The sequence below is a fragment of the Megalobrama amblycephala genome, linkage group LG11, assembly GCF_018812025.1.
Source record: "Megalobrama amblycephala isolate DHTTF-2021 linkage group LG11, ASM1881202v1, whole genome shotgun sequence".
Taxonomy (NCBI): domain Eukaryota; kingdom Metazoa; phylum Chordata; class Actinopteri; order Cypriniformes; family Xenocyprididae; genus Megalobrama; species Megalobrama amblycephala.
Genome location: NC_063054.1, coordinates 2919181 through 2938046, shown reverse-complemented (window position 1 = coordinate 2938046; position 18866 = coordinate 2919181). Strand labels below are relative to the sequence as shown.

Genomic DNA, 18866 nt, shown 5'->3' with positions numbered 1-18866 from the left:
TTTTCTTTCTCCAATTAATTTAAATGGAGCAATTAAGATTTAAATTTCCATAAATAGCTGAGGGAGGGATTGAAAAGTGGAGGGCCGCCTCTGTTACAGTCAAAAGCCTTGGGATTAACCACCTTCTTAATTATAAATAAAAATATAAACATTGCACCGTCTTTCTCACTCCATCCCATTCTGATTCATACACATAGAACAGGATTCCCACAGCTTCAATGAATTTACTGGACTTTTCCATTATTTTCCCAGTTGTATGGGATGAGGATATTTTAAAAAAAAAATCACAAAAACTGATTGCAAATATAAAGAACAAATTATTTCAAACACATTTTTTTAACATATGAGCATAATCAGAACATAATTATATTCAACAGAAATTCACACCATTGTTTTTTTTTTATTTTATTATTTTTTTAGACCATGAAATCAAACAATATTAAAATTATTAAAACAACCTTTCCAGGTTTTCCATGATCAAACACACACAAATTCATTCTGAAACCACGAAGTGAAAAAAATATAAAAGTGAAACATGCCGACAGAAAGAAAGACGAGAGAGGAGCAATATCAGAAAAAAAATCTGGTAGACAAACAAATCTGATCAGCATTACTGGAGTTTCAGGTTAACGACGCAGTTTAAGTATGTGGCGCCCTCTGCTGGTACAGAGATGTAAATGCCTGCTGTAACAGGAATTATGGAAGCCTATTTTTTTTTAACTCTGAGGGTGGAACGGGCTTCTGTAAGAAATTCCAGTTATTTTTAATTAAAAATATATAATATAGTATAATAATATTCCAGTTTTCAAATGATTATGGAACAGTTAATATGCATCACTTGATTACATAAATAATTTTACGGATGCAACACGTGGTTAGATAATTAATCAGCCTAAATAACGTAATTACAAGTTATATTTGAACATGAAAGAACTGAGACTGTGATTATGCATGATTGTGACATGTATCAAACAAAATATGTTTTGATACTTAAAGAATCAAGCCATCCTAGGTGTATATGACTTTCTTCTTTATGATGAACACAATCAGAGTCCAAGCTTTATAATGGCAGTGAACGGGATCAACAAGTATGAGCTGAAGAAAGTACATCCATGCATCCACCATAAACGTACTCCACACGGCTCCAGGGGGTTAATAAAGGCCTTCTGAAATGAAGCGATGCATTTGTGTAAGATAAATATCCATATTTAACAAGTTATGAAGTAAAATATATCTTTTGCCAGAACGCCTTCTGTATTCAAGTTATGAAGAAAGTGTAAAACTCTCGCAGTTAAAAAATCTTGCTACGTCCTACGCCTTCCCTATTCAACTAACTGATGCAACGCCAGTTCCATTTTTTTCCTAAGGCAATCTGGCGGAAGCTAGATATTTTACTTTATAACTTGTTAAATATGGATATTTTTGACACAAATGCATCACTTCGCTTCAGAAGGCCTTTATTAACCCTTCGGAGCCGTGTGGAGTACGTTTATGATGGATTGAGGCACTTTCTTCAGCTCATATTCGTTGGTCCCCTTCACTGCCATTATAAAGCTCAGATGTGTCACGATATGTATTAATATATGTCCAATTGTGTTCATCAGAAAGAACAAAGCCATATACACCTAGGAAGGTTTGAGGGTGAGTAAATCATGGGGTAATTTTCATTTGAAAGTGAACTAATCCTTTAAAGGAGCCCTATAATGCCCCTTTTACAAGATGTAATATAAATCTCTGGTGTCCCCAGAATGTGTCTGTGAAGTTTCAGCTCAAAATACCCCACAGATCATTTATTATCACTTGTCAAATTTGCCCCTATTTGGGTGTGAGCAAAAACACGCCATTTTTGTGTGTGTCCCTTTAAATGCAAATGAGCTGCTGCTCCCGGCCCCCTTTCCAGAAGAGGGCGGAGCTTTAACAGCTCAACAACAACAAAGCTGGAGAATCTCACACAGCCAAAATGAGGATTGTCAGTAACGGTGTTCAGCCTTACATTGTTCAAACCGGAGTCGACACTGATGGAGAGACTCAGGAAGAAGTTACAACTTTTAGGAGGTTTCTGAATGGTTAGTGGATAAATTTATGTAGTTGCTGTGGAGTTGATTCAACTCATCCACTAGCATGTGCCGTCATGTTAATCTCTTATGTTGAATTGACCCTCGTTTGTGAAGCAGTCCAGCGTAAAATGACGGCATGACAACAACACTCGACTAAACAACTCTTCCTCTTCTCTAAAGCAGCTCAACATGGCCACGCCCCCTTTGTTGTGTGTTCTAAGGGGCGGGGTTTATGTAAATTTTAGGGTTAGTGATGTCACCAACCCAGGAAGAAGCTCGTTGTAGTCCCTACTACTAATTCTGTAAAATAAAATAATATCTTCCTTTACATTGAACTTTGAGCGTCGTAACTTTGCAGATGTTGTTTATGATCAAACAGCAACATTACACACTAACTAAAGTTAAAAAAGTCAAATCATAATCAAGGACCTCTTTAAAGAAAAATCCATCTAAAACATTAGGCATATACTAGTAAATAAAATTCTCATTGATTACATGAGCTCTCAAGAGCATGAGAGTAAGTCGGAAGGACACGAAATGTTTGGGTTTTGTGTGCATGTGTCGGAAAAATCATGCATTTTAGGGTTAAAAAATAAAATAAAAATCATGCATTTTAGGGTTAAAAAATAAAATAAAAATCATGCAGGGTTGCAATTATACAGATTTCAGACAAAAGACAACATTCATAACCTTAAGGAAAAAATAAAGTATAAAAATACTCAGGACAGAGGGAGAGGACAGAAGGGGTTAACTCACACAGAGTGCACCGAGAAGGAAAATGATCTGCATTACTATGGTGATGATCTCATCTCAACCCTGATTGCCAGGTAATAACCCGTAGACCAAACAAAACCGTTACATTTGCTTAGATGTGAGAATCCCATTTAGTTATTGATTCAGCGGTTGATGAGGTTCATCTGCTAAAGGATGTTCAGTGACTGGCTGAAACCTTCAAAGTGGATTCAATTGGCTATGAGGTCTATGGGCTGTGACTGGTGTACAGGGACCATTCTTAATGATTAAAGTCAAGTGTTGGGAGTCATTCCCACTCTGCGACTCTAGATCAGATCCGTCTCTTTGAGCTCCTCCTCAGTGCATCTCACTAGTCATACAGACGACAGCACTTCTCCAGCCGACTCCCTCTCCTTCTTCTCGACCCGCTCCAGCTCCAGCACGCGCATCGCTGCCTGCTTGGCCATGTGCTGGGCTTGATCGCTGGGGTACGTTTCTGTGTCCACTACCTGATACGGTTCGATTTGGAAGGGGCTCTTGGGGAGGACGTCTGCATAGCGCCGCTTCAGGTCAGGGTCGGGACAGAAGAGATATTCGTACACAGCGGCAGCCATGATGCCCCCTATTAAAGGGCCCACCCAGTACACCTGAGAGAGAGAATAAATCTCGTTCAAAAGGGGATCCAAACGTCTGCAATTCATCACATTTAAACCTGGAAATAAATAGACTTGGAAAAAAAATGTTATGATGTAAAATTTATACAAAATGTTTAAGATTCTGCACTAATATACTGTATAATATTTAATTAAATTTAATTAAATAATTAAACTTTTAACTCAAATTGTGAGTTTGATTATTTTAAAAAACAAAGAAATTTTATGCTGTAAAATTAATAAGATATTACATTATAAAATAAAAATATTTAAGATTCTGCATTAATATATAATATTTAAGATTTCTTTTAATTAATTAATTTAAACTCAAATTGTGAGTTTTATGATTTAGAAAACAAAATTTATGCTGTAAAATTATTTTTTTTATATAATAAATATATTTAAGATTCTGCATCAATGTATAATATTATGATTAATACATTTGTTTTAATTTAATTTAATTAATTTAACTTTTCACAATAATTGTGAGTTTTGGGATCTTGGAAAAAAAATAAGAAATGTTATGATGTAAAATTAATAAGAAATATTTAAGATTCTGCACAAATATATACAATTTCATTTTAACTAAAATTTATTTTAGTTCATTTATTTTAATTAAATATATTAAATTAATTACGTTAAATAATGAAAACAATTAAGAAATTTTAAGTAAAAATAAAAATGTATTAATATATAATATATCTTAATTAATATACAATATTATAATATTGTAAATATCTAAATAAGCTTAATTACTTTAATAAATATTAAACTTTTCACTCAAACTGTTTAATGATTTAGAAAAATATTTAAATGTTAAATTATGCTGTAAAATTAATAAGATATTATAAATACTATAAAATAAAAAAAGGTTTAAGATCCTGCACCAATATATAATATTAAAGATTTATTCTACATTTGTTTTTAATTAAATTAAATTAATTCAATTCATTTAATTGTGAGTTTTAATATTTTGAAAAAAATTAAGAAAGATGTAAAATTAATAAGAAATATTTAAGATTCTGCACCAAAATATACAATTTTAGATTAATTTTAATTAAATTAATTAAATAATGAAAACAATAAAGAAATGTTATTTTGTGTTTCTTATGTTATCTTATGTAAAACATAAGAAATATTTAATAATATATATTATTAATAATATTTATTATTATATATCAGCATTCATATATATACTATTATAATATTTATTTTAATTATTTTAAAATAAATAAGCTCAATTAATTTAATGAATATTAAACTTTTCACTCAAATTTTGAGCTTTATGATTTAGAAAAAAATAAAGAAAATTTAATAGATTATAATTATAACAGATAGATTTTATAAATATTATAAAATTAAAAATATGTAAGATTATGCACCAATGAATACTATTTAAGATTTCTTCTAATACCTTTGTTTTTAATGAAATGAAATGAAATTAATTGTGAGTTTTAGGATTTTGAAAAATATGAAGAAATGCTATGATGTAAAATTAATAAGAAATATTTAAGATTCTGCACCAATATATAAAATTTTAGATTTATTTTAATTAAATTAATTAAATAATGAAAACGATTAAGAAATGTTATTATGTAAAAATAATAAAAAAAACATTTAATAATATATAATATTATATATCTGCATTAATATATATTATTATAATATTTAATATTTATTTAAATTGATTTAAAAATAAATAAGCTCAATTAATTTAATGAATATTAAACTTTTCACTCAAACTATTATGCTAATATTATAATTTGAAATGAAAAGAAAAATCTATTAAATTTAATATGTGAAATAGATGCATATTCACTGGTATTTAATGTTTGGACCCCACTGTATTAATCATGGTCTGCTTTTTTGAGTGAATATGATTGAATATATTGTGAAAACGAATCCTTTCATTTCCTTCGTTATATTCAGCCCAGTAAATAATCTGTCCTGCTCTCATATCCGTGTCTGATTGATGCATTTTATCATAGCGACAAGGATATTGACTCCAAAAGTGTGCCAAATCTGGATTCCTAACTGCTGTGACGCTAGAAATAGAAGCGGGCGCGACCGACTGCATAGCGCAGGCCAGATACGTTCACCCCGCACGACCCCGGACAGCGCTGAGGTCAAAAATGCAGATTTTGTATATCTCATTATTTCCAAACAATTATACACACAGTATAATGATCACCAGCAGCTCTCATCAGTGTAACACTACCAGTTTGGCCTTCATGTGGCTTCACGCCTGATGTTTTTCTTTCATTCATAATCCCTAAAATCTTTCATTGATGAAACTCACACCAACGTCTTGAAAAGAGCACTGTGTGTAGCATGCCGCAAGTGCGGTAAACACTCCATGAAAGAAATGTTTTGACCTTTCTAATGTTACGGCACCAGCGGGGAGACCCTGAATCAATCGTGATGACAGCAGCAGTCGCTCAGACGCGCCACTCATGAAGATACATAACACTCGTATGTGCATGTAGGGAGCACACCAACCAGTGTCATGCACCCGTGTTATTTTGAATGCCACATCTGTCTGGCTTTTGACTGCTGTGCAATGTTTCAAGTGGAATGACATTTAAAAATCACATAACCAAGAGAGCTGCAGTCTATGCACTGGCCGTTTCTGATATCACAGCCTTTCTGCTATTCAGTACGACAGCAGGATTGAGAGTATGGTGCAGATCGATAAGTATTATGATACACTGAGAAATTTATTTGAATTTATCCAGTTTATACAACAGTTCTTTCTGGTTCTCGAATCTGATATCAACACTGGAACCGTTTGTATCACTCTGCTTGAGGCGACTGTCATGGCGGTCGAGCAAATCCACCAATTTTTTTTATAAATACTCTTGTTATGTCACAAAATGTTTTTTTTAGGTGAGAATGTAGTTATTTAGACCACAAATAAGTGACTCATATATAAACATAGTGTCTATTTTACTATTTGTTTTGATGCTTTTGCAGATGTGAGCTCCAGTGCTCGTGTACCCGCTGAGAACAGCTTCATCTCGGCCAGTCCTTTGGGTATTTCCTGCTGCTTCTTATGTAGATAGTGTTTAAACATGAGATTAATTTGGTGTATATCAAACAGGCAATATGTGGTCTTATTAATCTATTACTTGTTTCAGAGCAAAATGATTTGGGTTAAGGGGAAAATTAAGTTTCATAACTTTATATTTGGGCTATATTTAACTTAAATCCTGTACTAGAGCGCAACTTTTGTACGTTTGACTGAATTGTTTGCTAGTATTTTTATTTATTTGCTTGTGTTTATGTCTTTTACAATGGCTATTGTTGTTAATTTAAATATTGCTGTTCAATACATATTATTTTATATAAAGTATATGCCGTATTTGGAAAGGGTCCGTCAATAGTATCAGCGAAAGTTACGTGATTACGCCATTAGATGGCGGCAAAGACTCTCTCTATGAGTGAGTCAGAACAAGGAAGTTGTTTTGGTGCTGTGGGAAATCCCCACAACTTTTAAAAGGACAAAGACAAAGATATCACTTACACTCGTTTAGTCGATCTGTCTCTCATAATACCATAATACTCTACTGTACATAATACAATAAGCTTCAATGAAGCGACTCGACGTTACTAGTTCTAAAGCGACGTTTTATAATTAGTAACGAAGGCTTGGGCTCAACTGTTAAACTGTCAACTTGAGATTTGAATCCGTGGCGGAAGGAAGTATTTCTGCACAAAAGAGGATTTTAAAGACACTCTGTTGTTGTTCTTATTTATTTACACACTCGTGCCGTCGAACTGTTATATGCATGCAATATCACACTTGTAGCCATGCGATATGGCTGTATATCAACACACTGAGAATCGAATCACAGCCGTGCTGATATACAGCCATACTGCACGTCTACTCGTGTGTGATATTGCTCATATATCAAGCTTCATGCCAAAGGTCTGTGGTAGGTCAGAGTAAATGTCTTCTTGCACTAAATATAGTTCAGTCTCTTTTGTAGGAGTGAAAGAAACAAAGCCAAGAATCTCTTCTTAAAAATGTTTTGGCATTGAATCAAAATCTCGTCAGATTCACTTTTATCAATCACGGTTCCAAAGGCCTTGCTGACCTTCAATCTTTATGCACATAAATATAGGGTTTAGAAATAATTTAATGAGTCTTTGTATTGTTTATCCACACACACACAGACACAGATGATATTGTGTAAATCTTACCCAATGGTCCTGCCATTTTCCCATGATGACCGCAGGACCAAAAGAGCGAGCTGGATTCATGCTGGCTCCAGTGTACGGGATCTGAAACACACAGACAAAACGTGTTACACTTGTTATGAATTGCATGTATTTTGCAAAATAGGCTTATTGGGGAAATGTGCCTCTACCTACATTTTTTCATAATTCTAAAAATGTAACACTACAGGCAAAAACACTTATTCATGCATCTGTCAATTTCGAGATTTTGGGCTTTTTGGCTTTTCATAAAGTGCTTTTTTTCAGACTAGTGGAAAGAAAACATCCCAAATACACTTTTAAGTGCATCTTTTATGGCACTTTATCTATTTGTGTCTGCAGATTTCAATTACAGTATATATTTATAAAAGACGTTTTCTCAAAATGAGTTTTTTCTCCTACACTGAGCCTGAAATCTCCACTTCAGCAACAGACTTTAGTTTTATTCATATCTACATTCTAAAGGTTTTTGTTCATATATAATTTGCCTGATTTTATACATCATTTTATTACTAAAAATGGTGTGATAAAAGTGATAAAAGAGAAATAAAACAACCTGACTTCATCCAGTGTTCAGATTTTTGCTCGAGAAATGAATTCAAATTAGTGCAGTTTAATTAAATAATGGCTCAAATGCATATTTGAACATAACTTTTCAGAAAACTTGTAATACAATTTTTTTTGTGCAATTCTTAATTTAATCAATCAGCTGGGGTAGTATAGTGATATCTATTTTTTATTTTTTTTTTACTTTATTCACCTGGAGTATCTTGCCTTCAATTTTACATATAATTCACTGCTGTTTCCAGCTGAAATGAACACTTGTGGCAGTAAAACACCAACGAATTATGATTATAAGATTATCGATTAATAAACACTTTTGGGGCCTATTTTAACGATCTAAGCACATGGTTTAAAGCGCACACTTTTGCTAGTTTAAAGACGGGAAAAAAGGTCGCCGCATGGTCTAAAAGGGTTGTCCCTATTCTCTTAAAGGTGCCGTAGAACGTCTTTTCAAAAGATGTAATATAAGTCTAAGGTGTCCCCTGAATGTGTCTGTGAAGTTTCAGCTCAAAATACCCCATAGATTTTTTTTAATAAATTTTTTTAACTGCCTATTTTGGGGCATCATTAACTATGCACCGATTCAGGCTGCGGCCCCTTTAAATCTCTCGCTCCCTGCCCCCCAAGCTCTCGACTATAAGTGCAGTTATACAGTGCATAAACAAAGTTCACACAGCTAATATAACCCTCAAATGGATCTTTACAAGATGTTCGTCATTCATGCTGCATGCATGTATCGATTCCTGTGAGTATAGTATTTATTTGGATGTTTACATTTGATTCTGAATGAGTTTGAGGCTGTGCTCTGTGGCTAAAACTAACATTACACACTGTTGGAGAGATTTATAAAGAATGAAGTTGTGTTTATGAATTATACAGACTGCAAGTGTTTAAAAATGAAAGTAGCGACGGCTCCCTTGTCTCCGTGAATTCAGTAAGAAACGATGGTAACTTTAACCACATTTAACAGTTTATTAGCAACATGCTAATGAAACATTTAGAAAGACAATTTACAAATATCACTAAAAATATCATGTTATCATGGATCATGTCAGTTATTATTGCTCCATCTGCCATTTTTCGCTATTGTTCTTGCTTGCTTACCTAGTCTGATGATTCAGCTGTGCACAGATCCAGACATTAATACTGCCTGCAGCCGTTTTCAGACCAGCACGGCCATAGGCTGCGAGTGCATTTGCTATTTAAACAACATGGCGCAGGACGTGAAAATGATAACTGCGTCGGACTGAAACTAGCAAAAAAAAACTTTCATACACCTGGCACAAAGGTGCCGCATTGCGCCGGGTGTATGATAGGGCCCTTATTTTTGTGCAATTTCTTGAATGTTATGACCTCAAAAGTCTTTTACCATAGTGCGTGAATTGTAGACTACTACATTTTGACATTTGCATCATATAACCAGCTCCATATGTATGGCTTTCCTGATGTAGTAAACTTTCTCTGCAGCTCACGTAATACAGCACGACACTCAATAAAACTCAATAAAAAGTAGGCTAAAATGCATCGTTACTTCAGAAATTTTTATCTCATGCTTGCATTTGTTAACACTATCGTTTAGGTTTAGGGTTAAACACGATTAACCTTTTAGCTCCATTCACCGGACATGTCATTTCTGAACTGCCAATGTAATAAACTAAAATAATAAAACTGCCAGAATCATGTTCATACACTCATAAATGCTGGGTTAAAAATAACCCAAGTTGGGTTGAAAATGGACAAACCCAACAAATGGGTTGTTTTGACCTAGTGGTGGGGTTAAATGTTTGACCCAACCTGCTGGGTAGTTTAACTATTGCTTAAAAATGACTATATTGCTTGCTTAAAATGAACCCAATATAGGTTGGAAATTAACATTTATTAATATGCTTAATAAATAATAATTAAATAATTAACATTATTACTTTTGCCTCTATTAATTATGTGTCTGATTTTTTATTTCCAACCTATTATTTTATATTTTGGGTTCATTTTAAACCAGCAATACAGTAACTTTTAAACAATAGTTGAGTTTAATAAAACTATCCAACATGTTGGTCAAACATTTAACCAAATCACTGAGTCAAAACAACCCAAACACTCCATATTTATCCCAACTTGGGTTGTTTTTAACCCAGTATATGTTTTGGCTAAAAGTTAAAACACTTTTAGCACCACTCACTAGACACTTCACTTTGAGAGTGTCGTGAAACATGCAAGAAGCTACAATATATCATTTTGCAGAAATGCCGCCACAGGCCTGAAATTTTGAGACAAGAAGAGACTCTAAAAAAAGAGCAGAAGAAATGCAAAGAAACAATGTGAGAGAAGATGAAACAAAGGAAAAGATGGGAGGAATGAGTAAGCTGAGTGACAGTGGTTTGGCACTTTAAATCATAAATCTGCTCTAAAGGGTCTTAAGGAGTGTTTGTCTCAGTGCCAGTCCTAAATACATGAGGGCATGTAGAGGGCATCCCACTCTCATGCCAACTTTCTTAGCAACACAACTGAGCTTTCATATAAACACCTCGTCTGCAGATTCTGCTGGGATTATTGGCATGGAAATACCACTATCTCTTGGGATTGTAGCTAGGCTACAAATTCTCCAAAGGAGAACTAAGCAGATACACCTCAAGAGACTAATCTTTATAGGATAAAAATCTTCAAGCACTGCTTAAAAATGTGCCTGACAGTGCAGGAGTGGAAATGATAGTTATAGTTAAAGCGCTCACAAGAAACATGCTTCGGAAAGCGCAATGCAATTTAATACAACTAATTTATTGGTTTCTAGTGGTGCAAATCAGGAAATACTTACAGCAAACAGATGGCCGATGCACACCGACAGACCAATGGCCAGCGCTGCCGAACCCTTCAGATCACTGCGCTTGGGGTCACAGGTGGCGAAGACAGTGAAGACGAGCTCAAAAGTGATTATGAGCTCTATCACAATGGCATGACCAGTGGAGATTTCAGAATTGACCTGCAGGGGGCGATAGTGAGTTATTTGTATAACGTGAACTACATCGGTTCCTCTGTGCGCATTTTAATGTGATTTTAAACAAAAGCGCATGAAGACTCGCAAGCTGTTTTCTCTGCTCTGCACACATACAAAGCGAGTGCACAGAAAATGTGATTTTAATGTGATTTTAAACCATTCAAGTGAAAAGAAGATGCTCTGCACACATCCAAAACGGGCGCACAGAAAGCCGCCTCTCATACTGAATAGTGTGCGATATTGAACTGAGTTCACTTCCGTGTCTTTTTGAACTCAAACGGACAAATACACACAAAAAATATGTCAAAATATCCTCGTGAACACAGTTGGTTATATCTTATGCCTGAACGTAAACATTTGACAAAGAAAACGCACGTGTAACAGTATAATGGACCCGTGCAGCTCTTAAAGTGACAGCAGCCTAATAAACCTGCTGCCGTCTCTATAATAACGTTAATCGAAACAAAAGACAAAGAGAAAATTCACTCTCTGTTTTTAACTGAATAATGACTTTTGTAACTATATTTGTAATGTATAGCCTACATTTTATTCATAAAGTGCAGTATTACTTTACATTTGATTACTGTTTCTGTACCTGAATACTTGAAAATCTTAAAACACTGTTTTTCAATCATATCTTTGTTCAGTTGTATTTATTTGTGCAATTTCTAATTTGTTTATTTGTTCTTTTTTAATTACTGAGTGTTTACTTGTCTACAATAATACTTGAAATTATAAATTCAGTTGTTTTTGTATTTTTGTATGTATATTTAATCCATATAGGCAAAAGTAGCCTGTTAATTTTTTTCTGTTCATGGTATTCAGCTACAATGTTTTGCAATAAGACTTAGAATAAATGTGAATGATATCTAAGTTTTTTTTTTTTACCTTATTGGAATTGAAATTAAGAGTCCATAAGAATCAGAATTGATGAGCAGAATCAGAATCGCAGATACCCAACCCTACTGATTAGTTTAATCGGGTGTAAAACTTCTAATCAATTCTAAAAATTATCACCCAAAACCGAAAATTCTGTCATCATTTACTCACCCTCATAGTTCAGTATGTCTTTTTCTTCTGCGGAACACATTTGTGGAAGATATTTTGAAGAAATGTGCTTTTTGCTTGTACAATGAAAGTCAATGAGGTCCAAAACAAAACAACTTGCATTGCAAAAAAAACTAAAAACTGAGACATACATCAAAATATCTTCTTATGTGTTCAAGGTTTACGACAAAAGGGTGAGTAAATCACATAATTTTCATTTTTGAGTGAACTATCCCTTTAATTAAAAATACTCACAGAAGTCACTCCCAGACCTCCTCTCACCGACGCTGGTGTCACTCCATACAAGATGGCCGCCCCCACCACTGCCCCCAGACACTGTGCCAACAAATAAAAAACACCCTTTGCCAGGCTCAGCTTCCGTGTGGCAACCATCGCCGCAGTCACGGCCGGGTTGATGTGGGCACCGCTGATGTGCCCGAAACACTGGGCGAGGGTTGCGATGGATAAGCCGAAGCAGAGAGAGATGAGGACGAGGTCGGCAGGTGGAGGGTTCTCCTGTTTGGCTGCCCAGTTGATGGTTGATCCCAGACTAAGCAGCACGAATATCAACATGGCTAAAAACTCCCCCGAAACCGCTCGCCAGAACTCCTGAGTCCACACACCTTTGAAGGCTGCCATGATACGGTTATTGCACGAGCAAGACGACACACACCTCCTTAAAGAAATAAAATGAGAGAGAGAAAAAACGTTGGTGATCTGTATTTGTGATTCATACCCATTCATATCATAAGATGACAAGTGAAAAAAGCTTCTGTTTTGTATTTTTAATACAAATTTTTTATAACTAATTATATTACCTGCATAACAATTTGAATTAAATACTGGTTTGTCCCTCTTTTGCTTTAAATGGGTCATGACATGGATTTTCAAGTGAAACCCTATTGTAATTGTTTAAATTTCCAAGGATCAGAATTCTCCCCTAAAAGTGATCAGGCAGACCAAACCGGAAGTTGTAGAGACTTCAAACTTTGAGGGCTGGTAGAACAACGTCACCAAGGCTCGCCCCGATCGGCCTGACGGGGGCGCTACAGAGGTCAAAAGTACGAAATGTCTCATAACTCCTAAACCGTTAGGCACAGGCTAAAGTGTCTTATATCGTTGAAATCCTTGGCTCAAGATGGACAAAATGCCTTTTTTCAGGTATTTTAGATTTTTTTGAAAAACCCATTTTTTTGCGAACTAGTCCTAGGTTTTTGGCCTGAACAAGTGCAGCAAAATTCTCTGGAGTCTAATTGTCAATAATTATCAAAAAATGTTGTCATTTTGATTTACGGTCCCTAAGGGCCGCCAAAATGTTCGAAGTGGGCGGAGCTACTAAAATGGAACTACTTATGAGATATTTTCACCAAACTATACACCAACCATTCTGTGGTTCCGTGAAATAGGATGGGGCGACTGGCCACTTGGTGGCGCTATAACAAGGAAAAAACTTAAAAATGGCTATAACTACGCAACCCCAAGTCTGATTGACTTGAAAATTGGCATGCGGTGTCTTTGTCCAAGGTGCCAAGACTGCCTTTGAGGACATTCACGTATCTCGAAAAACACGGCCGAAAGCGGCTAGTGAAATTTGAGCAGCTGTCAAACAAGGTTAACGGAGGTTTAACGCATTTTTGACTCAGAGCCTGTGAGAAATTCAAAAGAAATCAGCCACTGGGGGTTGCCTTCGCGTTTTTCATGTGCGTAAAGGATTGTATATCACATGATTTTTCACACATGCCCACGACATTCATACCATATGGTATAACTCCTCAGTCTGAACAACTTTGTCTCTAGGACCAACGCTGTCCAAATTGCCTGTTTTGGCTGTCAATGGTCTTTTCCATCTAGTATTGAGATGGTCACAGGATTGCTAATTAAAACATTATACTTTTTTATACTTATGCTTAAAGAGCTTGAACCCCGGTAATTGCTGCTTGCAGCTATATTTTTCTATTATAATGTTAATAAAGTTTTTTGCAAAAAATGTATATACGGTATGCAGAAAAACTTTATTTCAATTTTCATTCTGACGCTTTGTCCAGAATGATCCGTTTCTAAGCCACAGCTCCTTTAAGGCTTGTCAGTGAACGGCCACTGATATGATTGGCTAACTTCACTGCATGGGAAACAGTATCAAAGCCCACTCACTACTGCACATGAGTGTTTTGAAAACATTATCTATATTAAATTTTCACTTACAGACAAAGCATTAGGAAATCATTTACTCACAGTTTGTGATGCAGCTGCTGTCAGATCCAATACAGTTGGCTGCTTCATCTGTCAACAAATGTTTCTTTGCAAACTCTCCATTACTCTTTGCCTTGCTGACAAAATAAAATGCTCCGAACAAACATATTATCCTATCACGTGATCTGGGATGCCAGTAAGTAAACTATCCACGCTGGGATCCCTTCTGAAGTCTCTATAGAGACGCAAACAAGCTGTCTAAACTGGACGTGTCTAAAGTGAACGTTCTTTCACTCTTCCATTTGTCCTGTTGTCGGGAGACTCAGTGTGTTGAGTATGTCAGAAACTGAACGCACATCTGTATACTGTATCCAGTGTAGACAGCGTCAGTTATTATAATGGCTTCTGTTTGCTTTTGATGTGACGCGCACACCCAGTGTATGCAAATGTCGGTCTTTAATTGGCTGAACGCCAGTGGGCGGAGCCTATGGTGCGATGATGTATAACTATTCGTCGATGTCTTGCTCTGAAGGCTGTCATATTCAAATGTATTTTCCCATGTGACGTCACAGATCCCTCAATATCAAAATGAGCTGTTTTTTGGAGCGTGATTTGTTTATAATGAGGAGGATGTTTTAAGTTATGAATCTTTTTAATGGTACAAAGATCAAGGTAAATTTGATTTCTCATGTCATGACCGCTTTACCGAAAGCATTTGAGCCAAATAAACTCTGACGATCATGTGATCCAGCATGATTTGAGATTTTTGACCATCTTGGTCAGGGTCACAAATTTCTACATTTAATATCATGTTTGTTTTAAAAAAAATCCTAAAACTTTTTTTTTTCTTCAGATTTGTGACCATCTGGACCCTATACTGTAATTGTTATACTGTGGCGTACAGAAGAATATTGCATTTATTCACAACAAAACAATGATTGAGAATATAGTGAGAGAGAAGAATATATATTGGAAAACTATTTTCAAGCATCCTATAGTGTAAAAGACTGTTATAGTGTCTTTATCTCTTTCTGTATGGTTTTAAAGTGTCTCTTCATGCAGTTAATCTGTGCACTCCTTCCAAGTGGAAATTCATCCAATTAAGAGTGGCCTCAGTTTCCTTTCAAAGATTCCACAGAGCACAGGAACGGAAAAATCCCAATAATAAAATGGATCTATTATTAACCAAACAGCAACTATTCAGTATGCATCAGCAAAATGCATATGGAATGCATGTACAGATCATTAGCAACACTAATTACACTGAAAACATCACGAGGACAGAAAAACTAGGCCTAAAGTGTGGTGAAAAGTGTTGCGGAAGATACATTTACAAAAAATGACCATGGTAATCAGAGTTTCTAACAAGATATCTGCACTTCTTACTGTAAACTTTGATATCTTTGTATTAGGTTTACTGTCATCAACAATAATTTAATCATAGGCATACTGCAGAAAATTTAGACTATCGCATATCAATTATGCTTTTTCATCCCTGTGCAGGAAAAAACCCTGCTTAAACCAGCCTGATCAACTAAAAAGTACCCAAAACCCTCTGGGAAAGACCAGCTAAGACCAACAAACCAGCTTAGACTGGTTTAAAATATAGCAGACTATACAGTAGGACTGCAAATAGGCTAATAACTATGGCATTCTGGCGGAAATTATGATAAACAATTCTATGGTTCTAAATTCTAAGTTTAGGCCTACTTTAAACTACTCTCTCTGAAATAAGACGACGATGCCTGGATGATTTTAATCGATCATTTCGTGAATCAGGGATGTTGTCTGGCAGGTGAACCCAACTGAACGTCATGTGAACATTTAACCCCGTGTGCTCAGAGAACAGAAACATCACTTTACGAGCCAAAACTTCTTACTATGGAGTCAAAATCGACAAACTCACCGAAGAAAGCCAGAACTTGTGTTCGGAACCGAGACCTGCGAAAACGCTCTTCTCATCCCTGAACAAGCATCCTCTCAGTGGGAGAGTCTACCTCAAACAAGACATCTGAAGCTCAGGATCGCGCTGTAGGCGAGATGATCTGTTACAGCGCTCTCTGTTTTAGTGATCAATATATGTGTGTGTGTGTGTCTGAGTGTTTTATTCATCATCTATGAGGTGTGATTTGTGCATCTCCTCCCTCTGATTCACACACACACACGCGCGTACGCGCGCGCTTCCCCGGTGCACCGATTAAAACTATTAAGTTCAATTAAACACGAGCGCATATGAACTACTAGTCTAGTTGGTATACGCTTTACCTCCCTCCACCTGAGCGAAAACTAATGCAATAAATCTTCAATATTTGTAATAATTTATAAATATATACTATAGTATAAATACTACAACAATACAGCAATATAAATTAAGTACACTCTAAAAATGCTGGGTTAAAAACAACCCAAGTTGGGCTGAAAATGGACAAACTCAGCGATTGGGTTAAATGTTTGACCCAGATATTGTTTAAAAAGGACTATATGCCTGGCTTAAAATGAACCCAAAATAGGTTGGAAATTAAATATCAGACACATAATTACTAGAGGCAACAATAATAATCAAAAGGTGAACATTTATTATAAATAAGAAATTTAATAAGTGTTTATTGCTTAATTATTCATGAAACTTATTGATAAATGTTAATTTATTAAACATATTAATAAATATTAATTTCCAACATATTTTGGGTTCATTTTAAGCAAGCAATACAATAATTTCTAAACAATAGTTGAGTTAAATAAAACTACCCAGCAGGTTGGTTAAACATTTAACCCAACCGATGGGTTAAAACAACCCAAACTGTTGTGTTTGTCCATTTTCAACCCAACTTGGGTTGTTTTTAACCCAGCAGTTTTTAGAGTGTAAGTATTCTAAATAAAATAAAATGAATTAATGGGCCTCAAGAATGCCAGATTATAAGTGTCTGCCCAATTCATACATGACATTTCATAAGATGACATTCACACTCCCTAGATGTATTTATATCTATTATATCCTTATTTATCTTTGGTTTATGGAGTGTGTTTGAACCTCTTACATCAGTGAGCTCATAATAAAAACATTTTTATTTTTAATAAACTGGACAAACATTAAAAAATTTTTTCTCAAGACCAAGTACAGCCTATTCTGCACATTTTATTAATTCACTGTAATGTGAAAAAATATGTACAACTATAGCATGCTAGTGATCATGGGAGTATCAACACGTTTGCTCTGAACTCACCTGAAACTGTCCAGGGCTCCACAGCTTGTCATGCCTTCCTCAGACTGACTGGACTGCAGCTCAGAGTATTCTTCTCTCAGTGTCGTGTTACCAGCTCTTCATGGTCAAATCAGAGTGGAGAGACCACAGCACAGAGATATAAGGCTGTCGAACAACTCATCTGACAGCATCGACTGTGTCAGCAGTGACACAACTCACACAACACACGCCTCATCATATCACACACAGAATATTACATGAGACTATCAAAGGAAAAACTCTCTATCTATCTATCTATCTATCTATCTATCTATCTATCTATCTATCTATCTATCTATCTATCTATCTATCTATCTATCTATCTATCTATCTATCTATCCAGCATTAATGGGTAAAGCATTTGCCAGACCATCCTTATTATCACGTAATTAATTATACTGGTAGACAAATTATTCATATTTAAAGTTACAATCTGAAATATTGTCAAAGGTCAAACCGCTAAAGAGATGTGATAATTAGTTTTTTGTTAATTTACACTTTGCATGTAAAATGTCACATGCAAATTATTGTATGTGACCATTTATAATGTTTTTGGAAGAAGTGTCTTATGCTCTCGAGGCATTTAAACGAAATACAGTAAAAACAGTAATATTATGAAATATTTTTTCAATTTTAAATAACCATTGTTTTTTTTTTATTTTAATATATTTTAAAATGAATTTTTAATTTTCCATTATTCCAGTGTCACGTCACAGGTTACTCATTTGGCCCGAATCGACTTGCGCAGTATGTGTATGGTCGTCTGGTAGAAGCTATAGTTATTTTAGATTATAAAGTTTTAATTATGGATCATTTTCTTAAAAAAACCCACCGTCTCACTTCAGAAGGCCTTTATTAACCTCCTGGAGTTGAATGATTTACTTTTATGATGGATGAATGCATTTTTTTGAGGGCTTCAAAACACCCCCCCATTCACTACTAATATAAAGCTTGGTAGAGACAGGATATTTTTTAATATAACTCTGATTGTATTCATCTGGAAGAAGATATACACCTATGGCTTGAGGGTTAGTAAATCATAGGATAATTTTAATTTTTGGGTGAACTAATCCTTTAAAAAACAACTTATTCAGCACCTTTTCAACAGTCACAGATGAAGTTATCAGCAGGTCACAACATGCCACACCTAAAAAGAATGGAGTCAAGTATT

The 18866-nt window shown here is 35.1% G+C and overlaps 1 protein-coding gene across 4 annotated transcripts; it reads right to left on the bottom strand.

Moving 5' to 3' along the window:
• Nucleotides 1–2362: 2362 nt before the first annotated feature.
• aqp4 (aquaporin 4) lies at nucleotides 2363–17832 on the bottom strand. 4 transcript variants are annotated; one of them, XM_048208319.1, is made up of 6 exons: nucleotides 17678–17797; nucleotides 16360–16482; nucleotides 12519–12939; nucleotides 11037–11201; nucleotides 7646–7726; nucleotides 2363–3436 (listed from the first exon to the last, which is right to left on the bottom strand). In XM_048208319.1, the coding sequence occupies exons 2-6, from the start codon at nucleotides 16413–16415 to the stop codon at nucleotides 3164–3166; spliced, it is 996 nt and encodes a 331-aa protein (XP_048064276.1). In that variant the 5' UTR covers nucleotides 16416–16482; nucleotides 17678–17797; the 3' UTR covers nucleotides 2363–3163. The 4 variants fall into 4 exon arrangements, with proteins under 4 accessions (XP_048064276.1, XP_048064277.1, XP_048064275.1 ...); XM_048208320.1 differs by lacking the exon at nucleotides 16360–16482 and having other exon boundaries at nucleotides 17678–17832; XM_048208318.1 differs by lacking the exon at nucleotides 17678–17797 and having other exon boundaries at nucleotides 16360–16620.
• Between the last annotated feature and the right edge of the window lie 1034 nt (nucleotides 17833–18866).